Source organism: Pelodiscus sinensis, chromosome 31 (genome assembly GCF_049634645.1).
Source record: "Pelodiscus sinensis isolate JC-2024 chromosome 31, ASM4963464v1, whole genome shotgun sequence".
Taxonomy (NCBI): domain Eukaryota; kingdom Metazoa; phylum Chordata; order Testudines; family Trionychidae; genus Pelodiscus; species Pelodiscus sinensis.
Window position 1 is genome coordinate 13,005,891 of NC_134741.1, and position 27,697 is coordinate 13,033,587.

General features: G+C 49.4%; 2 protein-coding genes across 7 annotated transcripts in view; one reads left to right on the top strand and one right to left on the bottom strand.

Moving 5' to 3' along the window:
* The window catches only part of LOC102454089 (solute carrier family 22 member 6-like), a 29,090-nt gene extending 28,852 nt beyond the window's left edge, over positions 1 to 238 (bottom strand). Inside the window, exon 1 of the mRNA XM_075912961.1 lies at positions 110 to 238. The gene's annotated coding sequence lies outside the window, so the exon portion shown is untranslated. The remainder of the gene's footprint in view (positions 1 to 109) is intronic.
* Positions 59 to 27,697, top strand: LOC142821579 (uncharacterized). Of its 6 annotated transcripts, none has more exons than XM_075912951.1 (6): positions 59 to 189; positions 1,688 to 1,806; positions 2,990 to 3,178; positions 21,794 to 21,994; positions 23,705 to 23,806; positions 24,095 to 27,697. In XM_075912951.1, exons 1-6 carry the CDS (start codon positions 179 to 181, stop codon positions 25,513 to 25,515), a joined length of 2,043 nt encoding a protein of 680 aa, XP_075769066.1. In that variant the 5' UTR covers positions 59 to 178; the 3' UTR covers positions 25,516 to 27,697. The 6 variants fall into 6 exon arrangements, with proteins under 6 accessions (XP_075769066.1, XP_075769067.1, XP_075769069.1 ...); XM_075912952.1 differs by having other exon boundaries at positions 101 to 237; XM_075912950.1 differs by lacking the exon at positions 59 to 189 and adding an exon at positions 272 to 702.

Sequence of the window (27,697 nt, forward strand, 5' to 3'; positions counted from 1 at the left end):
GAGGGATCCGACCGCGCATGCGCAGCGGGTCAGAGACTCCGGCCCCGGTCTAGCGTCAGGGCTTAGTCCCGAGCCGCCCACCCAGCGTTCCACTCTCCCCACTGGCAACCTCGCGCGGGCACGTGATCCGCGTGCCGCTGAGCAGCCGCCGCTATTGCCTCCGTCGCAGCTACTGCGCATGCTCCGCCCGTAAGCGCTTGCGCCCTAAGGAGCGAACTTTGGTGTCACTGCAGCCCGGTGCGTGCGGGGCGGGGGGCTGCTCGGGGCCGAACTGAGCGCGCGCGGGGGGCGGGGGGGGGGGTGTTTCCAAAGGGCAGCGGTTTCCCGGGGGAGCATCTCGGGTCCCGTCCCAGGGCTGGGGTGTGACGGGCACCACGTGGCCGGGGGCGGCGCTTGCCTGCTGGGGGTGGGGCGGGACGCGGGGAAATGTTTTATCTGCAGCCCCTGGAAACGCGCCGCGGCCCGGCCTCGCTCTAGGGCCGGAGAATCCCTGTTCGGCGCCTGCTCCAAGCCTGGCTCGCGCGGCCAGGCAGGGGCCGGGAACCTACGGCCCGGGGGCCGGACATGGCCACTGAAGCTCAAGGAACCCACCAATCTTGGGGAGCCTGCCCTGGATTTCTACCCCCACCCCCACTCCCTGGGGCCTGGCCACTCAAAATCTATTTGGACACCCCCCCATGTGTGGTAAATGTGGAGACTTGGGTGCGACATTAGTGGTTTTACATTTTTTCCCTTCTCACTTGGATGTGTTTGTGGAGGGAAGTTGATGCATGAAATTGCAAGGGAGGCAAAATCTGTGCAGGGGCGATACTGTATGGGTGGGGAGATTGCACAACTGGCTGCAGGGCCAAGAGAGGGGCTGAAGGGTAAAATGGGGACAGGCAGAAGGGTTAAGAACCAGCCTCTGCCAGAAAATAAAAAATACCTTAGTCAAGGTGGTGGTGATGGGAGACATTTGGGCTGTGTCTCGACTGCATCTCTTTTCCGTAAAAGGGATGCAAATTAGACACATTGCAATTGCAAATGAAGCAGGGATTTAAACCCCCCGCTTCATTTGCATAAACATGGCTGCTGCTTTTTTCCGGCTCGGAGCTTTGCCGGAAAAAAGCACCAGTCTAGACGGGTATCTTTTGGAAAATAAAGCCTTTTCCAAAAGATCTTTTATTCCTCTTAAAATAAGGAATAAGGGATCTTTCAGAAAAGGCTTTATTTTCCGAAAGATCCCCGTCTAGACTGGCGCTTTTTTCCGGCAAAGCTCCGAGCTGGGAAAAAGCGGCAGCCATGTTTATGCAAATGAAGCGGGGGGATTTAAATCCCCGCTTCATTTGCAATTGTGATGTGTCGCATCCCTTTTATGGAAAAGGGATGCAGTCGAGACATAACCTTGCAGTGTTAGCAAAAGTACAGAAGAGGGGACAGAAGATTCGCCCCTTCCCTTAAGCCAGAATAGGGAGTGGCAGGACCTGCTTCTCAGCACTGGCATCTCTTCCTACCTGAGAGGTGGGTGAGATTCAGTGACTGGGGACTACCTGGGAGAGCCACTGTTTTGCCTCCTGCCCAGCACTCTAGTTAGGGAGCAGATATCCCTGGCTAAAGGGATGGCTGGATTTAAGCCCGGCTGCAGGATCCTGGCTTGTTCTTAAAAATGGGTGAATTGTCCCGTATTTCTTTTCTCCCTCCCCATCAGTGCTGGAAGATCCGGGTGCTGCCATATCCCTGCTCCCCAGCTGCCTGCCCACCAACAGGAAGTGGAGATTCAGTGGCTGATTCCCCCCAGCTGCTCCATCTGTGCAGCCTCTGCTGGGTGTATGTATTTAGAACAATGTTTTCTCCTGCCCCCTCATATCGCCCCTCTGCTTACACTACATGGTCCCTGGCCTGCCTGGATCTAGCCCCTAAAGCTTGGGGACCCCCCAGATATTGGGGAGCCTGCCCCGGCTTTCTAGTCTCCCCGCTATCTGCAGCATACAAAATCTAGTAGGCTGGACCTTCCCTCTTCCCTTTGCCCCCCCCCCTCGTGTGGTGAATGTGGGGAGTCAGAGCCCACGTCAATGAGGGGTTTTGTTTCTTGGTTTTGTTTTTTGTTTTGCTTTTCACTTGAATGCCCCGACTCCAAATTTTTTTTACTGGGGAAGCAAAGTTTGTGCAGAGGTCAAACTGACCATGTGGGTGAGGAGATCCCACAACTGGCTGCAGAGCCAAGAGAGGGGCCAAAGGGTAAAATTGGGACAGACAGACAGACAGGGTTAAGAACAGGATCTGGGCCCTGCCAGAAAAAAATGCGGTAGGGCAGGGGCATTTGCAGTGTTTGTAAAAATATGGGAGAAGAAACAGAAAGTTTTTCCCCCTGCCAGGATGGGGGGTGATAGCACCCACTTCCCGGCACTGTGTAGGTGGCGAGTGATTGGAGATGGTGCCTCTTCCCTGCCTGAGAGGTGGGTGGTGCCCAAGGGGTGAGATTCAGCGGCTGGGGGGTTGCCTGTGAGAGCTGTTGTTTTGCCTCCTGCCCAGCACTCTGGTTTCTGAGCAGATGTCTTGTGTTAAAGGCCCATGTCCCCGGACGCTTCATCCCCTCTCCTCCATCCCTGCTTGCAGGCCGGCAGCTGGGTTTCCCCAGCTGGCCTGTCTGGCTGCTGTGCGGGGCTTCCCCTGCCTCCCTGCAAAGCAGTGGAGGGTTTGCTGCTTGCTGTGCCGTTACCCACCGACTCCCCTCGCCAGACGCAGACCCGTCACAGCCCCCTTATAGTACCTCTTGGTACTCTGCCACAGGAAGTAGTCTGCCACTTGATTTTTTTATCATGTTATTTTGGGGACGGTCATGTTATTTAAAAAAGTTCCCCCCCAAAAAATCATGCTATCGTGAAAAAGTGTTAAGTGGGCACATGTTAAACGAGTAATTACTGTACTTCTAACCACATTTTTCAGTGCTAGTTTCTGTGTGCTACATCTAGTGTTGCAATACATTCCAATGAGGCTCTTCTCCTACCAGGCTGCAGAACATCCATGTCTTCCCCCGGCCTGCAGAGCCAGGGACAGGAAGTGGCTGTGGCAGAGCTGGTGAGCTTCGAGGAGGTGGCTGTGTATTTCTCTGAGGAGGAATGGGCTCTGCTGGACCTGGGTCAGAGAGCCCTCTACTGGGATGCGATGCAGGAGAATTACGAGGCTGTAAGCTGGCTGGGTAAGGATTCCTGTCCCCTTGGATATGAGAACCTGGGTGGGCTCTGGAGCAGCTGGGCTGGGTTTGGTTCAGGGTCCCTCCTTGCCCCTGCTCCCCACTGTCAGGAGTATCTCCCCCAATAATCCTGGCTCCTGTGTGATACTGTCCCCTCCATACCCGCTTCCAGGAGAAGCAGGTTCAAGGACATAACAATGGTGCTGCATTTCCCACAGCCAAGGTCTCATTGTGCTTCTCCACTATCTTGCCCATGTTGTGCCTTGGCCGGAGGTGTGAGTGGAAGGACTCAAGCAGGAATGGCAGGTACCAGAGTTGTGGGTCTGGCTCTGGCGGCTGTTAGTGCCTGCAGGGTCCCCTTGTGGCAGTGGGCTGAGCCGCTGGAAGGAGGGTGCAGTTTCTGGAGTCCTTCCCTACCTGTGGCTAATCTCTGTGACAGGCTGGTTTTTGCCAGTGGGAAGGGCTGGGTGCTGGGACTGATGGAGGGTGGATGAGGCAGTTCACGCTCTAAGTTTTCTCAGGGGTAGCTTTGTAGTAGAGAAACATGGGCAGATCTCTCCTTGCATTTCAGGCACAGGCTGGGCTTCCTTTCAAAAGTTCAGCTTCATTCTCTCTGGGGCTCACTTGCCTCTGTGTGCAGTGGAGATAAATCACATTATCTGTGTTGGTTTTTTTAGAGTGAAATATCTTCAGGTAGGGACTTTTTCTTCCTGTGTGAATGTCTGGCTTTGTGCTCAGGAGACCGGTGTTCAGTTCTCTGCCCCTGTCACAGACTTCCTGTGTAACCTTGATCAAGTCCCTTAGACTCTCTGTGTGAGGTCGCTTCTCTCTGCACTAGCTATTATAGTGTGTCCCTGTTGCACAGGGCTGGGGAAGGATACCTACACTAAACAGGGGTGATGCTTAGCTCCATATGAGCACCCCAATAGCATATGGATCCTAATTTGCACCAGAATTCCCAGGTGCTGCTGTGACTGATAATTTTGCTTCCTATAGTGACTGCAGTGCCATTATGACTGTTCAGGGCACCCCTTTCTGGAGCTCTGGTGCAGCTTGTCCATGCAGCACAGCTCAGGGTTGTCGCTAAAGAAAGACCCAGGCTCCATTTGGAGGCTAAGGTGCTCAGCCAGGTTTATTGTGAAAGGAGCAGGGTGCTAGTGTCTCAGCTCCTCAGGCATAGGTATAGTGAGACTTGTCCCAACCTGTTACAACTCCTTCCCCACTCTGGCACTATAAATGCAGAAGTGGGGCCAGCAAAAGTACCCCAAAACCTTCTTTCCAGGCTTTGGAAAAAATTTCCTCCAAAATCTTAACCTAGATTTTGGGGATAAAAATTCCACTGCCACCACCCAAATATTGGTACGAAAATCAGGGGAGAAATCACTTGGGAAAACTCACCCCTAAAGTACAAACCAGAACACAAAAATTAACCAATACCAAGTTATTAAAAAGAAAAGAGAAAGAACTTTTATTATCACCACAATATTCTTGTTGCAAGCATAATGACTAGATGGAAAAATAAGAAAATAATATATTCATGGAGGAGAAACTCACCATGGGCCAGGAACTTAGTTACAAAGGAGAGCAAACCCCATTTTTAAGTGCACAGACATCAGATTCCCATTCCACAACCATAAAACAATAAAACTTAACAGATGTATCTAAACTTTATCCTACTTACAGACCGTGAAGAGCCTTTTCTTAGAGGGAGAAATTCTGTCCCCTTCAATAGCTGGAGAGAAACTGCCCGGGACAAAAGGAGAGGGAAAAACCAAAAATTCCTTTGTCCCAGTTTGAAATTCCTACCTACATTCCTATTGGCCAACTCTGCCTGGGTTGGGTAAGTTAACCCCTTAGTCCCCAGTCTCGTGACCATGACACACTCCCCAAATCACAGATGGTGCTGGACAGTCTGACCACACTGGCTGTGATTTCTTCGTGGAGGTCTGAGATAAAACACAGTAAATAAGTACACACCTTATATTCCTAGCAAATGCATGAGTATTAAAGAACCCCTTCAACATTTGTGGATTACCATAACTGACATACAGAGAGTGTTCTAAGTAATTGAATGCAGAAATGCCTCATTAACCAATCAAACTCTCAGTCTCAAATCAAATTTAGAATAGTGTGGGGTCCTGAGCCAAAGCTCAGTTGACCAGGTTCTGTGCATCCTACTGAATACAGCACTGTCATACACCAGGCCAGGTCTTGGCACTGCTGAGGGCATCACCTGAGGGCGAATTGCTTAAAACCAGGGCTACTCACTGCCCTCAACTGGGGTCCTTTCCTAAGGCACCCCTCTAGTTACACCAAGCACTTCAGCTGCCACCCTGGCCAGCAGGAAGCCTCACCAGCAAAACCCTTTAGACACTCCAGCTTCCTTGCGCCATCATCAGACTTAGGCCTCAAACACAGGTGAGAGGTTGTAAAACCCATACTCACCAGCCCCAAACAGATCCTCCTGGTCCAAAGGACTCAGCCACAGTTGCAGGCCAATTTTCACTTTAGCTCTTACCCACAAGATCACGCTGGTCCAATCCTTTAGAATCTCAACTCTAAAGATATATTAATAAAAGAGAGAGAAAGTTGATTAATGAGAACACTTTATATATAAACATCACACATGTACACAAGTATCTTACATAGAATCAGCAGCTTTCATTAGATACCTTACATGGGCCCCGTTACACAAAATTTGGACCCAACACCCGTTAGTGAGTACAGTAATGCCCTTGGTCAGAACTAAAGAAATTAAATGTATCCATGCCAGCTTTGGCAATGTTCTGAAACCCAATTAACACTGGGACAATGTATGTATCCTCATTCCCCATAGTGAACGCATCTTGGCTTTTAGCAATGAAAACAATATATTGATGTGCCTCAGTTTCCTTTTTCACACAGCACACCAATTTTGGACTGCCCCTTCTCAGGTGAGAAGCTCCAACACTAATTAAAAGTATTAACAGTGAAATACCAGTGTAACGAGGCTTTTGAACATACAGTGTTGTCAGTCCCCGTAATACACGAGGTTCGAAGGGATGCCGGAAAGGATGAGACCACAACTGGGGGTTTTAAAAAGCAGAAACTGATTTTATTTTGATGGCGCCAGACAATCATCAGAACAAAAATTAAACAGATTGCCAGACAACACAAAACAATTCCCTGAGGCTTTTCTAAATCACAGTAATTCCCAATAATTGCCCAGGGGTTAGGAACAGTTGAATTAACACTGGTATTGTTCATAGTGCTGATTATTTACACAACTTTATACAAGGAAACAATAAAAACCCTAAACCACAACTATTTATAAACTAACTTAGTAACTTTTTAGCCACTGTCACTTGGCAAGCAATAAGGACAATTAAAAAATCAATTAGGATAGGGATGATGGCGGGGGAGGGGGGGGGGTTATACCAGTTCTGGAGACAGCAGGAACACAAGTACTGGTCACATGCTCATAAACTATCTCCACTCGGGCCGACCAACTCGGAGTACGCTCAGTAAGACTCGAGAGCGGGGGGTGCAAGGCGTCTGGGTGATCAGGCCAGGCGTTCACTCGATGCAAATCCCCCGTGAGAGAGGAGCTGCCTGCCTGTTTTATTGCCTGTGAACTTATCACCCCATAGGTTGGTTTTTGCTGCAGTGGGTAGAGTAGCAGGCCTGAGCACAAGTCAGCCTATTGGCTGATCTTTCACTGCAATGGGTGGAGCGAGCAGGGGAAGATTATTAATTTACATGCCCTTATATGGAAAACACTCCACCTCACAGACAGTGCCCCCTATACCAGCCTTAGAGGTATTACAGGCTATGGCTCCCTGCGACAGGCAGCCATTGTTGTAGTTCTGACTCGGACGTTCCCCCGTGGCTGTCCGGAGCAAGCGGTAAGGGGGTTGCCTAAGGTGAGAGCGCATGTAAGGGTAATCAGTTAAAAAGCCAATTGGGTAAATTGAGGTTCTGGTGAGCTGCTGTCTTCAGAAAGGGGAGAAAGGGAAAAGTAAGCAACAGTAACAGGGAAAGCGGAAACAACTCTGTGGATAAGAGCTTTTGCAACAGCAATGCTCACTAAAAAGGCTAGTAACACAAGAGCACATACAATCAACCACTGCTTAATGGTGGATGCCCAAGTATTCAGTCCCCAAGAGGAAAGTTTTGTTTGCCACCAGTCCCATTCTTCCCGCTGTTTGCGAATCCGAACGTTGTTCCACCCGGGCTTGAAACGCAAACAGTATTAGTCCTTAAACCTGGGGTCAAGGTCCTCGAGTGCCATACAAAAGTCCTTCTGCAATATAACCTGTATCATTAGACGATTCTGTTCGGCATAATGAGCTAGTACAGTGAGAGCCAAATCGACTTGTCGAAACCCTTCAGTGGTCAAATTAGTGAGGGCTTCGAGATTGCGGGACATTTGGTCAATCTGACCTAAAATAAGGGCATAAGAAAGAGGGTTAAATTGAACATATCCCCAAACTAAAGATTCAGTGGCAGACTTAAATTTTTTCCATCTTGATGGTTCTCGTCGGCTCCTGAAGTCAAACAGCCGGTGGGGATGGTGGTATATTCCACCACCTTGTAGAGATTGTTCAGCCAGTGATGGGCTCGAATGGGTTGGTACCTGAAAAACAAAAAGGGGACAAACAACGCCCTCAAGGCGGGCTAATTAAGATCGAAAAGAAAGCCAATTGTGATGGACTAACGTAGGTTGTTTGTTGTTTTCGATTTGGACATGATAGATGTTAGGAAACTGACCGGAATTAAGAATGGCACCTGGGACTAGGTTACGAGATCCTTTGGCATTGGGAATGGTTACCCAGACAAGTTGAGAGTTTGCGAACTGTGGCTTCCATGGTGGCCGGGGCTTAGCTTTAACTTCCGGCCATCTAGAATACGCCTCGTTCAAGGAAATGAGAACTTGGGATAGGACTTTACTCCATCCTTTAAAGTCAGGAGTTCCCAATGCAGCCCGTAGCTGGTTTTTTAACATGCCGATACATCGTTCCACAACTCCATTGCTTTGTGGGTGATATGGGAGATGGACATGAAGACATATCCCCCACTGAGACACAGCTTGGGCTAGATGTTGGCTGGTAAAAGGTGGTCCTTCATCGGACTGAATTTCCGTGGGTGGACCCCAGGCGGCTATGGCTTGCATGAGTGCTGTGATAACCGCAGGGGCAGTAGTTTTACGTAGGGGGTAGTACAAAAGCTGCCGAGTTCCTAGGTCCACTATTACAAGACCTTTTGGGAACTGTTTGGCTCCTGGGAGGGGACCAATAAGATCAACTTGCCATACTTCCCCTGGAGAGAAATACTGAGGATCATATGCCCCCGTAGTTATTTTATTTCGATTAAGGGCTCGCGCTTGTTGGCAATTGAAGCATCGGTGAACTGCTTCAGTGCATTGCTGTCGGGTAACCTTGGCTTTCTGATTGGACTGCATTGACACAACGGAATGTAAGGCGTGACCAGGTAAGTGACCCCACTGTTCATGTAACCACTGAGTAAAGGGATCAACATCACTAGGTTCTGCATAAAAAACATCACAATGGTCCTTACCTGAACCCTCAAAACTATGGCTTCTAAGTAAAGTATCCAGGTAGTAATCCCCTCCATTCCCATCTACACGATGGGAGGGGCAATGAACTACGAACCATGGCTGTTTGGTTCGGGTAGCTAACTCAAATACCTTTTCCCAGATCTCTTCATGGGCTATAGGAGTCCCTTCTCCAGTTAAAATTGAGATGCAGTAACTGGAGTCTAGGCCCAAAACTACTCGATGAGTCGGGTGGATGACTGCGAGATGGGTGGCAGCTAGCAAAACTCCTTGAGCCTCGGCCTTCTGGGCGGAATCATTCAGGGGTAGAGACTTGGGATAAAAGAAATCACATACAGAGCATAACATTCCAGCTTGTGGGGTAGGGGAGCTTCCCCCATCGGCCACAATCCATGGCTGAGAGCCAGGTACTTCAGCTAAAGCTTCGCTACCAGTTCTTTCAGATCCCTGAGTTTGAAATCACCAAAGACCTAGGCTTTGTTGGACACCGTACACGAGGCGTTGCCAGGTACTGGTGTTGCCTTGAAAATCAGGAGCTGGAGTGAGTGTGAGCCATGGGATTAACTCTGCATGAGGGCCTTTGAGGAGGCTAGGCTGAGCCATTTCGCCCCAGGGTAAAGCTAACTGAGCTGCTAGCAAAGCTTTACCCACTGCACCATATCGGTGCTCTGGTCCAGACAGCTTCTTTGCTTGGTGGTATACAGGCCGTTCATTTTGGGACACAGAAATGGCTACATGTGTGGCCGTAGCTGCAAAAGTTATTACGACTGGAATTGAAGGATTCCATCGATATAGGGTGGGGGCTGACCCTAACCAACGGGATAATGTAGCTACTGCCTCATCTGCCTCTGTAGTCCATGGCCTGCGAGTGTTTTTCGCATAAGCCTGAACTACAGCCAGAGAGCCTAGAAGGTCTGTGGGGAGAAATTGGCGATGGTAATTTACAACACCTAATAGCTGCTGTACCTTCTTTTTAATGGGAACAGATCCTACTTCTGTTGAACTAGTTAGTGGATGATACACGAGATGTTGGAGACAACCACTTTCAATTTTAAATCCTAAAAACTGAAATGTTTGAGAGGGTGTGGTAGCACTTTTCTGGTGATTAATGTCCCAACCATCAAAGCTAAGGGCTTCTAAGACACTGTTTGTGACCCGTTGGACATCAAGGGGATCTGACCCACCTATCAAAACATCATCAACATAATGAACTGTACGAACTTTAGGGAGAGTTAAAATGGTCTCTAAAGTTTTTGCTAGGGCTGTAGTAGCACATGCTGGGGAGTTACGGTACCCTTGTGGGCAAACGTTCCACTGGTACAGGCCTCCGTCAAAAGCAAAATTTAAAATTCCCTCTGGGTCATGCAGGGGAATTTGAAAGAACATGTCTTTCAAATCTAAAGTGCAGCCCCATTGGTAGTTGTTATTTACCAAAATATGCTCTATAGAGGGGATGTCCCACTGAGCCGCAAAGGCTAAAGGCTGGATATGACGATTGGTGGCCCAATAATCAATGACCATTCAATACTCATTGGGTTTATGAGGTTTTGGGACTCCCCATGCAGGTGACAAATATTTACTGATAGGGATTTGCTGGACTTTGTCCTGGCTTAAAAGGTGGTTCAATAGTGTCCTAATACTCGATTGACCTCTTTCAGGTGTGGGGATGGGAGAGAATCGCCATGGGGTAGCATTTAGCAGCACAGGTTGGTGGGGTCGATTGCCCTCTGCAATCACAACAGGCAATGCCTCAACCACCCGCTGTGCCAATCGGAAGCGGCGTATCTCCCCCGCTCCCAAAAGGGGGGTGTTTCCCAGGAGACCAGTAAAGGTAACAGCCTTCCCGTTAAGATGGGCCCAGACTTTAACTTCCGGACGAGCTTCAACGCTATTTAATCCCTGTACAAAGACTATATTTCCAGTGGGGATGTGGGGCATATCGGGGGGGATGATGGATACCTGTGCCCCCGTGTCTACCGAAAACGAGACAATTATCCCCTTTTTGATAGTCAGGTTTTGATAGGGTCGAGGGTCATTTAAATTGGGCCGAGTGACCGCTAGGCACTCGGCCTCTCCCTGTTTTTTGGCTGCGGGGGAATAGGGCGATCTTCCCACCCCAATTTCACAGCCAAGTCTTTCTGTTGATCACTATTCATTTTCCTAATAGCTTCCCTGGTAAGTCCCTTACCCAATAAAAATGCAAAAATCTTACGCTCGATGAACGAACGCTTGGGGTATTTGGGTTTGGGCGCCATTTTGGACCCTTTCACCAGAGTAGAGGGGGTTGCAAGTAGGGCAGCCTTTAGTGTTGCCCATTTCACCCTCTCTACAGCGTTGTATAGTCGGCCAATAGGTTGTCCTGTGTATCCCCTTAGCCACAGAAGAGCCCCTGTGTCTAGATTAGGGCTGTTGTCCACGGCTAGGGTAACAGCCGCGTCTTCTATGGGAATCTGAGTGGGATCATCAACAAAACGAAATGGGTTTTGTGCTACCGTCTGAACGTTAGTTAAGTTGAGGGGGTGTGCGGTGGGATCCCAGAGCAGAATAGAACTCCCAGCGATCGCGTACATAAGGGTAGTGGAGTTATTCACACAATCAGGTGGCATCTGTACTGCGCGAAATCCCCCTTGTATTTGGAGGTGCGCGGCAGCCGCGGCTGTTACAGGCCAATGATTATTCGCTGCCAGTACTCCCCCCATAAGGCCCCGCGACCAACTCTCAGTATGGGTTAACGTTAAGGCTTCCTCCCGGTCAACCCAGTCATTCCCCTGTTCCAAGGCTAATCGTCCCTCCCAGATTATTGGAGGCTCATCCGGACGTCGGGCAGTGTCCGTGATGAACTCCTTCATTTCTGCCTTGGTTCGGGGGCGGGTATCGGTTACCTGAGAGGCATTCCCCTGACCATCCATTTTTAATTGGGTTACGGTCACAAGAAGGGCCTCCGGTACAATCAGGTCGGGAGCTGTGGGTAGTCAAGCCAGGGTAAATGTTTGGTGGGTCATGAGAGCCTTGGTATGGGTGAGGAAGTTGTGTCTCTAAAGGAGGCGTCTTTGGCGTCTGAGGGGAAGACTCTGGTTCTCCCTCCGACTGCGAGTGCGCCACCTCACGGGCGCAATTTGTAACGGCCCCATGGTAGACGGTAACTTTATCAAGGGCCGCTACTAGGGTATTGCAGATGGCAGCCAGAACATCCTCTGATTTATAAGAATCGGGGAGTAGTTTTTTACCTTTTTTATCCCATCTAACCTTTGGACCAATCCTATTAACAGGTGGTGTGTAGGTGATCCATGTGGGGCTCTTGGCTCGGGGGCCAAGATGGAGGGGACTACCCCACAGAGTTTAAATACCCTGTTCACCACTTTCCAGAGGCTAAGAGGGTTTGAATTAGGGGCTGTCTCACCCACCTGAGTGAGACGTGGTTGAAGGCTATTATCGGCCAGGGTGGCCCTGAAGGTGGGATGGCAAGTTAGCAAGCAGCCCACATCGCTCAACCCCAAAGGAACGGTGTAGGTCCTACAATCATGGCTGTGTCCTATGATACAGACCCAGTCAAAGGTGTTAGGGGCCCCTTCGCGCTATCGAATACAGAGGAGGTGGTATTGCAAATGATTAAACTGATCCTCCTCAGAACCTGGGGTCTCCGTTTTAGCCCAGGGGCAACTGTCAGAGTTGTCATGGTCTCCGGGGTTCCGGCATCGTGTTCGTGATGCCATGTCAGTCCCCGTAATACACGAGGTTCGAAGGGATGCCGGAAAGGATGAGACCACAACTGGGGGTTTTAAAAAGCAGAAACTGATTTTATTTTGATGGCTCCAGACAATCATCAGAACAAAAATTAAACAGATTGCCGGACAACACAAAACAATTCCCTGAGGCTTTTCTAAATCACAATAATTACCAATAACTGCCCAGGGGTTAGGAACAGTTGAATTAACACTGGTATTGTTCATAGTGCTGATTATTTACACAACTTTATACAAGGAAACAGTAAAAAACCTAAACCACAACTATTTATAAACTAACTTAGTAACTTTTTAGCCACTGTCACTTGGCAAGCAATAAGGACAATTAAAAAATCAATTAGGATAGTGATGATGGGGGGGGGGGGGGGTGTTATACCAGTTCTGGAGACAGCAGGAACACAAGTACCGGTCACATGCTCATAAACTATCTCCGCTCGGGCCGACCAACTCGGAGTACGCTCAGTAAGACTCGAGAGCGGGGGGTGCAAGGCGTCTGGGTGATCAGGCCAGGCGTTCACTCGATGCGAATCCCCCGTGAGAGAGGAGCTGCCTGCCTGTTTTATTGCCTGTGAACTTATCACCCCATAGGTTGGTTTTTGCTGCAGTGGGTGGAGTAGCAGGCCTGAGCACAAGTCAGCCTATTGGCTGATCTTTCACTGCAATGGGTGGAGCGAGCAGGGGAAGATTATTAATTTACATGCCCTTATATGGAAAACACTCCACCTCACAGACAGTGCCCCCTATACCAGCCTTAGAGGTATTACAGGCTATGGCTCCCTGCGACAGGCAGCCATTGTTGTAGTTCTGACTCAGACAAGTGTGTCCTTGGGTACATTTCTTAACAGTTTTCAGGGTTTTGGTACAAAATCATGCACAGTGGACATTATTACAATTCTTAGTAACAGCAACACATTGGTTATGAAGATTGACATAAGCAGTAGGCTCAAACCCATAGCAAGTGTACCCTGAGAATTTTGGGCTTCTAGATTGAAAAAAACTGCAGCCTCCCTTGGCAACACAAGTCTTGCCCTTCCCCCATTGCCCTGTGTGTTCAAATCGTGAACTTCTCTCAAAGACAAAGGGCAGGCTGGGTATGTCTCCCCTGCTCACAGTGGCTATGGGATTTCTTTGCTCTCCACAGATAATCATGAAGCAAGCAGTCCAGACATTAATCTGGCACCCTGCTGTTTCCAGTCTAGTTTTCCAAGTGGGCCACTGCCTCTCAGAAACAGGGCCTGGGTGTACTGGCCTGATAGACTTATGGATCTCTGGTCCCTTCAAGGAATCAGACTGAAACCATTAATGTCCCAGCAACACACACATTCTAGCAAGATGGTCAAACACAGTCACTTGGTCACCAGGGGGCTGTTTCATCTCCCTGGCTGTCTTCATTCCATCTGAAATAACCCCCAGTCCCTCTGCAACTTCCTTACCTTTGTCCACACTGGATCTTTCTAACCCCAAGTCTCTTTTACCCCCTCCAGGCACAGCAAACTGCTGGCCAACCTCACCATAAAGATCCTCTTCCTTATGACCCTCTGCAAGCAAAGGCTGACCTTCCCCTAGCCCTACAGTAGCATCACCTTGCTGAGCCACCGCCAATTCCTCCTGAGTTCTTTTAACCTTCTGACCAGGCAGGTCTGTACACAACCCCTCTTCAGGAAAACAAACAGACTTCTCTGGGGGGAGAGCAGAGACATCTCTCTCCCCCTCACAGCTTTCTAGATTGCTGCACACTTCCATACTGTCTGTAGGTACCACACCAGGGGTGTCCTGGCTAGGATAGTACCCTGATCACAGAGAGTCACTCTCCTCCCTCCTAGCAACACACCAGCAACAGGTAATGCACAAGCACCAGACTGGTTTGATCCCTGGATTTCTGACATGATACTGACTGGACCCCATAGGCATGTGTGCTGGGTATGCCCAGGCACACCCTAATGTCTCGGGCCGGCTTGCCTGAGCCATTTTTGTGCCCTGGACCCCACCCGGCCCAGCAGCACAGCGAGGCACCCGGGGGCACCCCTGCCCAGCCCAGCAGCATGGTGTGGTGCCCTTGAGGTGCCTGGGAGTGCACCTGGCAGCACTGCGTGGTGCCCTGGGGGCACCCCTGCCTGTCCCGGCAGCACCGCATGGCACCCCGTGCTGCAGCACCGCGTGGTGCCCCAGGGGTGCCCCTCCCCGGCCCTGCAGCTTGGGCTGGCTCTGACTCCAGCCCTGCAAGCTGTAAGGCAGAAGCTGAAGGTAAGGGGGGAGAGTGAGAGGAAGGGGTGGGAGAGGAAGGGGCTTTTGCGGTGGGGGAGGGTGGAGGAGGAAGAAAGGGGATGGGGTGGAAGGGGCTTGTACGGAGGGGGAGGAGAGAGGGGAAGAAAGGGGAAGGCACCAAAGGGACAGGGTAGAGGAGACACAAATGCTAGGGGGGAAGTGGAGACAATGAGGAAAAGGCCAGGAGGGGAGGTGTCAGTGGGAGGGGGGACAGGGTGATGCTGGAAGAGGAGAGGGTAAGGGGATTGGAGGGAGAGGTGCTGGGAGAAGGCTTAACAGAAGGGGTGGGCATGAGGAAGGTGGGGTTGGAGCAAGTCGTGTGAGTGCACAGGGACATGAGGGGGATGAGGGCAGAGGGTTGTGAGGGGGTGGGCATCGGAAAAAGGGGAAAGGGGGCAGGAGCAGTGAGGGAAGGGGGAGGCACCAGGTGGGTGCAGGGGTAAGGGAAGGTGCAGGTGCCAGGGGATTCTGGGGGTGAGGCAGAAGAGCAGACACCTGCAGGGGAGCGACCAGCACCAGAGGAGAGACGCAAGGGAGGTGTTAGACAAAGGGATGAGGGGGGTAGCTCACATGATCAGAGTGGGGCTACTGGAGAAGTGGGCACGGGGGCGGAGAAGGGCTGGTGGAAGGGGGCAGGTCTCAGGAAGGCTGAAGGTAGTGAGAAGGGCAGGAGTCAGGACAGCAGAGGAGGGTGAGGGGTTGGGGGGCAGCAGGCACCAGGGGAGTTGATGGAGCAAGGGAAGGAGACATGGCAGCAGAGGGGAAAGGTAGATATTTATTAATAAACTTAGGTGCCACAATGTCACATCCAAACAAGCCATATGAACTCAGTACTGGTGCACAACCCAAAATTCATTCTGCTCATCGGAGGAAACTCTTAGAGGGAACACTCCTCCCACTCCCCCTCCCCCAGCCTCTCCACCCCTGCATTAATGTCTCACACACTGGTTTAATGCAATTGCAGGATAGTGGGGGGGGGGGCAAACTAATCCCTATTGGTAGGAGGATGGTGGGAAAAGTCTTTGGGTTGGGGGGGTCACATAACACTTTTTACTTTTGGTCACGTTCCCATCTTGCCCAGAGAGGGTTACCTCCAGGGGTGTGGCTAATGGGGGCCAGGGACGTGGTTAACAGGGGTCAAGGGTATGGCTAATGGGGAGGTCAAAGTGCATTTTTAAAAAAATCTTTGGTGCACATCCTAATGAAATGTGCTGCACACGCCTATGCTGGACCCACCCCAGTTACAGAACTACTGTCCCCAGCAGACACAAACCTAGGGTCCTCTCCTTTCTGGGGTTCAGCTGTCTCTAGAATCTGGACCCACAGCATTCTCCTCATCCATTCCAGGCTGACAGGCACCCCCTGCAGACAAAGAACTGGGAAGAAACCTTTCCCCCACAGGCATACTGCCCCTCCCAGCAGCCAAACTGCCAAGCTCCATACACAGAGGCTGCTCACACTGAGCACCCTCACAAAAACTACGGTTAGCTACAGGCAACACAGAACATTTACACTCATACATGTTCTGGGGCTAGGTTAAGGTACCAGGCCAATTATACATATTAGCTGTGCCATAATCACACCCCATCACCACATGGTTGTACACTGGACCCCCTAGGAGGATACAGTCTCTGTTGTTCTTTCACTCTCTGGATCTGGAGTTTCCTGGAGTATGGAACAGGGACTGGAACATTCATGGGAGCAGGATGGTCAGTTGGTGAGGCCTTTGCTTCTATTCACCTGATCTCTGCCTTTATTTCTGCTATCTTGGCCTATGTTTCCACTCCCATTTGCCTTGTCTCTGTTTCTGTTGCTGCTAGCCTAGCCTGATGTTCTTGTTGGGCACGCTTCTCCTCAGCTTCTCATTAGGTGTGCTTTTCTTCTGCTTCCACTTCTATTCTCCTTGTCTCTGTCTCTATGGCTGCTAGCTTTGCTTGTTTTTCTGCTTCTATTTGTGCTAGTCTCGCCCAATGTTTTTTGTGTAATTGCTCCAGTTGTCATAGGAACTCTACTTCTTTCTCAGTTAGAGGTCTGCCGGCTACCTTATAGGCAGCCTCCCACATAGAAGGCATTGGTGAGGTGAGAGGAGGGCTGTTATACATTGCTCCTGCCCCCTCAAGGTTACTTCCCCCTGGACTCACAGGGACAGGCTCCTGTCTCCTCTCCTTGGGGTATGAATCTGTCCTAGAACTGGACATCATGCTTTAAGTAGCCTAGCTATCCAGTTGCTCCAAAAGCTAGAAAAAAACAAACTGTTTTGGTCCGATGGTGTGTGTCTGGCTTAAGCTTAACCTTCTGTCTGCCCCTCCCTGGGGCAGCAGAGAAAACAAAAAACAAGAGGAAGAAAAACAAGAGGAAAAAAACCTGCAAAGCTTGCAACTCAAAAGAAAAACCTGTGTCCTTTTACAAATCCTGGGTTCTCAAAATGATCCCGCCACTATGCCACCATGTCATGGCTCCTTCCCCACTCTGGCACGATAAATGCAGAAGTGGGGGCCAGCTGAAGTACCCCAAAACTTTATCTTTCCTGGCTTTGGAAAAAAATTCCCCCCCCCCCCCCCCCAAGAATCTTAACCTAGATTTTGGGGATAAAACTCCTCTGCCACCACCCAAGTATTGATACAAAAATCAGGGGAGAGATCACTTGGGAAATTTCACCCCAAAGTACAAACCAAGACACAAAAATTAACCAATGCCAGGTTAAAAAAAAGAAGAGAAATAACTTTTATTATCACCACAATATCCTGTTGCAAACATAATGACTAGATGGAAAAATAAGAAAATAATATACTCGTGGAGGAGAAACCCACCATGGGCCAGGGCGGTGATGTACATGGCCAGGGGTGGGGCCATGTATGTCATGCCCCCCCTTCCCCATCTGCTGTGGCACTCAGCTGAGTGCTGTGCCCCCTCAGCCAGGCCGCCAGGGAAGCCAGCAGCACCGAGGCCGTTTGGGCTCTCCCATGGCGGGGGGGGGCGGGGCAGTGATGTATATGGCCCTGCCCCCTGGCCGTGTACATCACCGCCCCACCCCCATCCCTCCCAGCAGCCCGGCTGAGCAGGCAGCACTCAGCCGAGCGCCACGGTGGGAGGGGAAGGGGAAGGGGAGAGAGAGGCAGGAGGAGGAGGAGAAGAGAGGGAGAGGCAGGAGGCGGAGGAGAGCTGAGGGGGGAGGGTGCCAGTAGGAGGAGAGAGAAAGAGAGAAGACCTGAAAATCCTGTCTTATGATGGGCTAATTGGCTAGTAAAACAATAAAACCTAAGAGATTTATCTAAACTTTATCCTACTTACAGACCATGAAGAGTCTTTTCTTAGAGAGAGACATGCTGTCCCCTTCAATAGCTGGAGAGAAACTGCCCAGGACAAAAGGAGAGGGAAAAGCCAAAAATTCCTTTGTCCCAGTTTGAAATTCCTACCTACATTCCTATTGGTTGAATCTAATCCTCATGATCTTGACAGGGTACTTTATACAACAAGTTTAAGAAACACTGGTCTAGTGAATATGGCTCAGTGTGAAAGCTGAAAGGAGATAGTTTCAGGCTAAAGAGGAGGCACAAATGTTTGCAAGGGATAGTGATTAGCCACACAAACAAATGGCCACAGAAGGTGATGGATTCTCCATCTCTTGATATTTCCAACTCAGCACTGAGCGATTTTATAGAAAACATTCTGCAGGGAAACAGAGCTTTGTGCCTAGGTAACTGGGCTAAGTATAATGGCTTGTGTCACAGAGGGGTAAGACTGCAGGGCTAATGTTTCCCTTGGATACTGTGAATCTACATACTTCAGGGTCTCATCCTGCAAACATGCATCACGCCTGCTTACTAATAAACATTTGACTGGCATTAACATCACTTAATCTCTCTTGTGGGGAGGGGTTATAAAGTCTCTGTTGGTTTAATCCTGATGACAGGTTTGTGCTACAAATATATGGAGGAAAACGAGGTATTTTAGCTGCAGGAACCTAAATTTAGACACCTGCAGCCATGTTTAAATTAGATTCGTTGGGGGACGGTGACCAAAACCCTGAGGGGAGTAGGAAAGTCGGATGCTGGGAAGAAATGCAAAGAGGAACGAGTGAGAAAGGAAGATCCCTGATTTGAATGGAGAAGATAGGGCGATCAACTGGTTATCTGAGGGGTTTGTACACTAATGCGAGAAGCCTGGGCATCAAGCAGGAAGGACGTGGCCCTGGCCCAGTCCAGGAACTGTGATTTAGTCGGGATAACAGAGACTTGGTGGGATGACTTGCATGACTGGAGCGCTGTCATGGAAGGGTATAGACTGTTCAGGAGGAACAAGCAGGGGAGAAAAGGAGAAGAAGTTGCACTGTATGTAAGAGAGCACTATGATTGCTCAGACCTCCAGTATATAGAGGGAGAAAAACCTGTTGAGAGTCTATGGGTTAAGTTTAGAGATACAAACAACAGTAGTAGTGTTGTGGTTGGTGTCTACTACAGGCCACCGAATCAGGTAGATAAGGCTTTCTTCGGAGAACTGGGAGAAGCTTCCAGATCGCAGGCCCTGGTACTCGTGGGGGGACTTGAATCACCCTGACATCTGTTGAGAGACCAATACGGCAGTACACAGGCAATCCAGGAAGTTTTTGGAGAATGTTGGGGATAACTTCTTGGTACAAGTGCTGAAGGATCCGACCAGGGGCCGTGCGCAGCTTGACCTTCTGCTCACAAACAGGGAGGAACTAATAGGGCAAGTAGAGGTGGGTGATAGCCTTGGAAGCAGTGATCATGAGATGGTAGATTTCAGGATCCTGACCAAAGGAAGAAAAGAGAGTAGTAAAATATACACCTTGGACTTCAGATTTTGATTCCTTCAGAGACCTGAGAGGCAGAATCCCCATGGATGCTAACATGAAAGTGAAAGGAGTCCAGGAGAGCTGGCAGTATTTTAAAGAAGCCTTATTGAAGGCACAGAAAGAAACCATCTCGATGCGTAGCAAGAGAGGCAAACATAGTAGGAGACTGGATTGGCTTACAGGGGAAATCCTTGGTGAACTTAAGCACAAAAGGAAGCATACAAAAAGTGGAAACTTGGACAAATGACAGGGAGGGGTTTAAATGTATAACTCAAGAATGCCAGGGGGGTTATCAGGAAGGTGAAAGCGCAACTGGAATTGAGACTGGAAAAGGATGTGAAGGATAACAAGAAAGGTTTCTACAGGCTTGCTAACAAGAAGGTGATCAGAGAGGGTGTAGGGCCCCTACTGGATGAAGGAGGTAACCTAGTGACAGATGATGTGAGGAAAGCTGAAGCACTCAATGCTTTCTTTGCCTCTGTATTCACGGACAAGGTCAGATCCCGGACTATTGCGCTATGTGACACAAGATGGGATGAAGATGGGCAGCCTTTGGTGGCTAAAGAACAGGTTAGGAACTATTTAGAAAAGCTAAATGTACACAAATTCATGGGTCTGGACTTAATGCATCCAAGGTGCAGATGATTGGGAAAATGCAAATGTAACCCCCAGGGAAGAAGGACGATCCAGGGAACTATAGGCCCGTCAGTCTTACCTCGGTTCCTGGAAAAATCATGGAAGGGATCCTTAAGGAATCCATTTTGAGGCACTTGGAAGAGAGGAAAGTGATCAGGAATAGCCAGCCAGCCAGCCAGGATTCACAAAGGGCAAGTCATGTCTGACCAATCTGATTAGCTTCTATGATGAGGTAACTGGCTCTGTGGACATGGGGAAAGTCAGTGGATGTGATATACCTTGACTTTAGCAAGGCTTTTGATACAGTCTCCCACAATATTCTTGCCAGCCAGTTAAGGAAATGTGGATTGGATAAATAGATGGTAAGATGGATAGAAAGCTGGCTAGAAGGCCGAGCCCAGTGGGTAGTGATCAATGGCTCGATGTCAGGATCGCGGTCGGTTTCTAGCAGAGTGCCCCAAGGTTCGGTTCTAGGACTGGTTTTGTTCAATATCTTAATGACCTGGATGAGGGGATGGATTGCACCCTCAGCAAGTTTGCAGATGATACTAAGATAGGGGGAGAGTCCTGCACTTGGGACGGAAGAATCGCAAGCATTGTTACAGGCTAGGGACAAACCGGCTAAGTAGTAGTTCTGCAGAAAAGGACCTGGGGGTTACAGTGGATACGAGAAGCTGGATACGAGTCAACAGTGTGCCCTTGTAGCCAAGAAGGCTAATGGCATATTAGGGTGCATTAGGAGGAGCATTGCCAGCAGATCCAGAGAAATGATTATTCCCCTTTATTTGGCTCTGGTGAGGGCACATCTAGAGTATTGTGTCCAGTTCTGGGCCCCCCACTACAAAAAGGATGTGGATGCATTGGAAAGGGTCCAGTGGAGGGCAACCAAAATGATTAGGGGGCTGGAGTATATGACCTATGAGGAGAGGCTGAGGGAGTTGGGTCTGTTTAGTCTGCAGAAGCGAAGAGGGAGGGGGGACTTGATAGCAGCCTTCAACTTCCTGAAAGGAGGTTCCAAGGAAGATGGAGAAAGGCTGTTCTTAGTAGTAACGGATGGCAGAACAAGGAGCAATAGTCTCAAGTTGTGGTGGGAGAGGTCCAGGTTGGATATTAGGAAAAACTGTTTCACTAGGAGAGTGGTGAAGCACTGGAATGGGTTACCTAGGGAAGTAGTGGAGTCTGCATCCCTAGAGGTGTTTCAGTCTTAGCTTGACAAAGCCCTGGTTGGGTTGATTTAGTTGGGATTGGTCCTGTCAAGAGCAGGGGGCTGGACTTGATGACTTTATGAGGTCTCTTCCAGCTCTATGATTCTCTGTTCAGGCAGCATAACTAGTGGCTTTTTTCTCAAACACACTGGGTGTTCAGAACTGAATCCCATTGATATCAGCGCAGTAATATTGAAACTCAGGCCAGATACTGAGAGAAATGAATGTGGATTTGGGATCTATCTACTGTGTGGTGTTTATGGAATATCTAGACTCAACATTTGACCACAGTGGTAGTGTCCAGCATGTGTGTCACAGGGACAGAGTCTGGGGAGTCTGAGGGTGTGGTAAGGATGAAAGTCCCTCCTGAAATGTCTCCAATTGCTCTTCTCCCCCTGCCAGGCTGCAGAATACCTATGTCTGTCCCCAGCTCAGCCCCCGGCTTGCAGAGCCAGGGACAGGAAATGGCCATGGCAGAGCCGGTGAGCTTCGAGGAGGTGGCTGTGTATTTCTCTGAGGAGGAATGGACTCTGCTGGACCTGGGCCAGAGAGCCCTCTACTGGGATGTGATGCAGGAGAATTATGAGGCTGTGAGCTGGCTGGGTAAGGATTCCTGTCCTCGGGTATGAGCAGCTGAGTTGGCTCTCGAGCAGCTGGGTTGGGTTTTGTTCATTGCCTCCCCAATGTCAGGAGTATCACTGCCAGTAATCCTCTAAGGTCTCAATGTGCTTCCCTACCACCTTGCCCATTAGCTGGAGGTGTCAGTGGTCAGGATGTTAAAATTGGTTAATTGAATAATCGAATAACCTCATTGATTCTTATCAGTTAGTTGACTATTCTATAGTCCCCAGGAGGTAGTTCCAGCAGCCAGTGCACTCTGTCCTTACTTCCAAGGAGCCCCCTGCCACTTCTCATTGCTCCATCTGTATCAGAGACAGCAGCTTGGTATGCCAGGAGGGAGCTGGTCCGTGAGGGGACCAGTTTAAAATCCAGCTTCCTGGGCAGATGAGCTGCCTACCTCCCTGTGCTGCTGCCTCTCATAAAGAAGTAGCAGCGTGGGGTGACAGAAGCCTCTGTCTGGTGAGGTTTCAGAGTTCCAAGACCTGGCACAACCCGTAACAGAGCTGGGCTGCCTGCCTGTCCACCTCATAAAACAATTTAAAAGCAAAGCTAGAGTAGGGGTAGGTGCAAACTGGCCAGCCTGCTAAAAAATTTACTGGGGAGGAGGGGCAAATGCATGTAGTCTGTACTGTTAACCTATAAGCTTTTGCTTCTTGATTAATCAGTTAATCGATTACACTATTACTTCCCTAGTGAATGGAAATGCCCAGGCAGGAACGGCAGGTACTGGAGTTGTGGGGCTGGGTTGAGCTGTTGTTAGTGCCTGCAAGGTACCCTTTTGCCAGTGGGCTGAGCCCTTCAGAGTCCTTTAATGCCTCTGGTATATTCTGTGCAGCCCAGCAGGGCAGCTGATGGCAGGCAAGACTGGCCACAAAAGAAAGCTGGGAAACCACACAAAGGCTGCTGCTGGCAGAGTAGAACGGAGGCTGCAGAAGGGGAGCTCAGTTGCAGCAACATCCACAAGCAGCAGAGAAGCAGCACAACCCATCTCCACCCTGGCCAGCCACAGGAACAGCCGGGCACTGCCCAGGCTGGCTATGGGAGTGGCAATTCTTGTGGGCAGCTGGCAGGGCCCACTCAGGCACAGACTATCAGGATCAGGAGTGTGGAACATAAGCAGGGTCTAAAGCAACCAGCCAACAGTTCACTCTCCTGCTCAGACAACTTTCCCTGCCTCATTCTGGCCCAAGTAGAGCATCTGAGCCAAAGACCAGGATGAGCTGAGACCTGTAGCCAAGTGCTTTGTAGACATAGCCCTTGGGGTTCTAGAGCTCTGCTGGGTCCTTCCTTTCTAAGCCCTAGTGATCTGCCACGTGGAAGCTGCAGTCTGAGCCCTGCCTGGGGACCTCACTGTCAGACCTGCAAATCCTCACTAGAGCTCCTCTTCTGAGCAGTGTGTTCCTGTCATGCTCTGGGATGGGGGTAACATAAGGGACCATGAGGGAGACTAAGTTGTACCCTAGAATGTGCAGCAGAGCGCTTAGAGCTCCCCTGGGGAATCAGCTGGGCAGGGGGGGTGCACCTTTACTGCAGGTGAGTGTGTCCTGGGATCTTGTCCAATCCAGAGCCCAGTCTCTGCAAGGTGTGGAAGGAGCCTCTCTGGATGGGTGACTCAGATCCTGGCTCTGGAAGCAGGAATGGCACAGACCTTAACGAAGAAGATCAGTATTTGGTTAATTGTTCCCCAATTAGGATTTCCAGTCTTCGAAGCTCATGTGATCTCCTGGAAGGAGCAAGGGGAGGAGTTGTGGGTCCCAGATCTCCAGGGCTGTGAGGAAGGAGGGATCATCACAGGTGAGCAGTCAGCTAAACCGACTCACAAACAAATTTCTGTCCCCTAATAGCGGGTGTCACTTGTGTATGTTTATCAAGTCTCACTGACCTTTCATCCTGTCTTCAACTCCAATATGAGGGTGCTGGGTGGGCAAAAGGGCTATGAGGAAGAAGGGTGAACTGGGCTTTTGATTATTCAACGTTTCCAACCATTCTTTGGGTGTGCCACCCATTTTCTATTCCCCATTGATAATTTTTCTTTCAGATTAGCACAGGGAAATCCTGTTCAGATTCTCTCTGTCCCAGCAGGTGATGGGATGCTGACTGAGAACAGTGAGAGGAGTCTTCATCAGCAGGAAGAACTGGAGCAAATGGTTCCATGTGGGCAATTATGGGAAAGATCTGAAGGCTGTGTTTCTCAGATCCCTGAGCAAGGAGACACCTGTGAGAGTCAGTATAGCCCACAAAGGCAGCAAGGAAACCATCCAGAAGAAGGGCAGGGTAAATCCAGTCACAGAAACAGAGTGGTGAAAGCAAACACAGAAAGGGTTCAACAGAAAATCCCCCATCAACAGTTACCCTGTGCTTCCAGTGTCTGTACAACTCTTATTAAACATGAAAGAGCACAGACAGCAGAGAAACCCTTCAGCTGCTCAGACTGTGGGAAAAGCTTCAGTCGGAGTTCAAACCTTGTTAGACACAGGAGGACCCATGCACGAAAGAAACCTTTCAACTGCTCTGATTGCAGGAAAAGCTACATTTTCCGCTCACACCTTATTATCCATAGGAGAATCCACACAAGGGAGAAATCCTTCAGCTGCTCTTACTGCAGAAAAAGCTTCAAGGAGAGTTCAAACCTTGTTAAACACGAAAGAACCCACAGAGGAGACAGACCTTTCACCTGCCCTGATTATGGGAAAAGCTTCACTCAGAGCTCAAGTCTTGTTGCTAATAAGAGATCCCACACAGGAGAGAGACCTTTCAGCTGTTCTGACTGTGGGATAAGCTTTAGTCTGTGCTCAGGACTTATTGATCACCAAGTAACACATAGAGGAAAGAGACCCCATAACTGCTCCGATTGTGGAAAGGACTTCAAATACAGGTCAGACTTTGTTAAACATAAAAGAGCCCACACAGGGGAAAAACCATTCAATTGCTCAGACTGTGGGAAAAGCTTTAGTCAGAGTTCACACCTTGTTGTACATAAGAGAACCCACACAGGAGAGAAACCGTTCATCTGCTCTGACTGTGGGAAAAGCTTCAGTCAGAGTTCAAGTCTTGATGCTCATAGGAGAACCCACACAGGAGAGAGACCTTTCAGCTGCTCTGACTGTGGGAAAAGCTTTAGTCTGCGCTCAGGACTTAATGATCACCAGATAATACATAGAGGAGAGAGACCTCATAACTGCTCTGATTGCGGAAAAGGCTTCAAACACAGGTCAGACTTTGTTAAACATAAAAGAGTCCACACAGGGGAGAAACCCTTCAATTGCTCAGACTGTGGGAAAAGCTTCAGTCGGAGCTCACATCTTGTTTCACATAGGAGAACCCACACAGGAGAGAAACCTTTCAGATGCTCTGATTGCGGGAAAAGTTTCAGGAATAGTTCAAACCTTGTTGTTCATAGGAGAACCCACACAGGAGAGAAACCTTTCAGATGTCCTGACTGTGGGAAAAGCTTCAAGGAGAGGTCAGGCCTTGTTAAACACAAAAGAACGCACACAGGTTAGAAACCCTTCACCTACTCTGACTGTGAGAAATGTTTTAGATGGCACTCACACTTTATCTATCACCTGATAATACAAACAAGAGTGATAGCTCAGAACTCCTTTGATTGTGGAAATGGCTTCAAAGACAGGTCAAACTGTATTCAATATAACAGAACCCACACAGGGGAGAAACTCTTCTACTGCTCTATGGGGGAAACTTCAGTCAGAGCTCAAATCTTGTTCGACATCTGAGAATCCCCACAGGAGAAACCCTGTAAACCTGAATTTCTTTTTGTGAGGCCTGGGCAAAATGCAATCTATGGACTGTCCAACTTGCTAAGCCATAAGCTCTGGCATGGAGAAGGAATGGAGTTCCCCAGGCAGGCTGCCCTGCAGCCACACAAGCCACTTAAATAAATTTAGTTTAGTCAACTAATCAGCTATTTGATGGAATTTCCCTGGATTAGTCAATAAGAAAGGAAGCCACAGTGGGATTAGTTCCCAGTCCTGGAAGCTAACCCTGATTTGCCTTTTAAATGTATTAAGAGTTGGCAGGCTCCTCCTGATAGAGGCAGACAGATAGGAGAAAGCAACTAATTGAGTGATTAGTGGACTATCCAATAAGCTTATGCTTAGTTAAGAGTCAGTTAGTTGCTTACATCTCTACACAGTGATTTGGCCACCTGGCCCTGTTTCCTTTTAAAACTTTAATCTCAGAGTTGAGAGGGAAAGCTTCAGGTGCTGCCTATGCCTCTAGCACAATCCCATTGGCCAGTTGCTGGCCAGAAACTGGCCCCTGGGAGCTGCCTGTTTAAATAACAAGCAGTCACAAATCACCAAGCCCCTTCCCATCTTGCTCAGCTAGTCACATAAGCACATGGCCAGGCAGGCTGGCTGAGGAACATTTTAAACTCTGTGTTAGCTGCTAGCTGGTAAGTCTCCTGGCTTTAGCCTCCCCCTGGCACTCCATTCCCTCCCTTCCCTAACCCTTTGCTCTCCCTACCACTCCTGCTCCCTCCTGTACCTATACCCTCTCCCAGATCTGGCACCCCAATCTCCTGTCCCAGAGCACAATCATCTCCTACCCTAGGTCACATCCCAATCTCCTGTTCTAGGTCACAATTGCCTCCTTCACCCAGACTCCCTCCCAAACTCAGTTGTCCCTGCTGTACCCCAGTCCTTTACCCCAAGCTCCCTTCTGCACCCAGCCTCCATTCCCAATCCTGCACCTCCTCCATTAGTAGCATGGAAGAGTGCAGCTCTTGGCCACTTTCCAAAATCTTGGAAAGCCCTTCATCAAAAATTATTGCCTAGCCCTGCTTTAAGCTTTGTGGCTATGAGGCTGTTTTTCAGCCTATTTAATGCCATGTGAGTTGTTCAGGCTCTGCGTGGGAGAAATACTTCTATTCACTGGTCTCAACCCCACAGGTCTACCCCCAGAGCTCCATGGCAGGGTGAGGTTTCTTTCCCCCCTTCAAAGTAGCACCTGAGCTCAAGGGGAGAGAGAGCTTCTCTCGTGGATGTAGCCTTTCAGTGGCCTGCATTCAGTCCCCTCTATCCTTGAGATCACACCCCTAGCTGGAGCCCTCAACCCTCCACCTTTCAAACCTCTGTCTCAGCCCTGAGGCCCTAATCTCCAGCCCCAACCCAGAGCCAACTCTTACACCCCTGCTCCTCAACTCTTTCGATTGTAAGGAATAAAAGGTTAAGGGCTGGAGCAAACTGCTGGTCCCCGGTCTTACCACGTGAACTTAGTTCTGTGCACCAATATGGAAATAGTGTGCCACACATTCCCTCCTTATTCATGCCCCCTAACAAACTTCATTCCACACAGGTGTGGGAAAAATTCAGTGGACCATTGTTTATAAATGCTCAGGCTGTGATACAAGCTTTAGTGAGACATCAGTCCTTGTTAGAGGTAGGAGAAGTCACGCTGCAGAGATACCCTTCAGCTTCTCCTGTGCCACAACCAGCATCACACCCTCCACAGAGGGTGGTTATAAAAACCAATCTCACCAAATCCAAACAGGTTCTCATGATCCCCAAGGAGTGGTCACATTTTCAGGTCCATTTACACCTTAAAGCCTACCTACAAGAGCACATTGTGCCAGTCCTTTAGAATCTAAAATCAAAAGAGTGATCAATGAAAGGAAGAAAATGTTGAGAATAACATTGTTAAAGGAAATAAATTACATACACCAGG

Excerpts from the sequence above, each read along its gene's own strand:
- LOC142821579 (XM_075912950.1), top strand. Across the intron at positions 1,807-2,989 it reads CTGTGCAGCCTCTGCTGGGT|GCTGCAGAACATCCATGTCT; the intron begins GTATGTATTTAG and ends TTCTCCTACCAG. Across the intron at positions 3,179-21,793 it reads CGAGGCTGTAAGCTGGCTGG|GCTGCAGAATACCTATGTCT; the intron begins GTAAGGATTCCT and ends TCCCCCTGCCAG.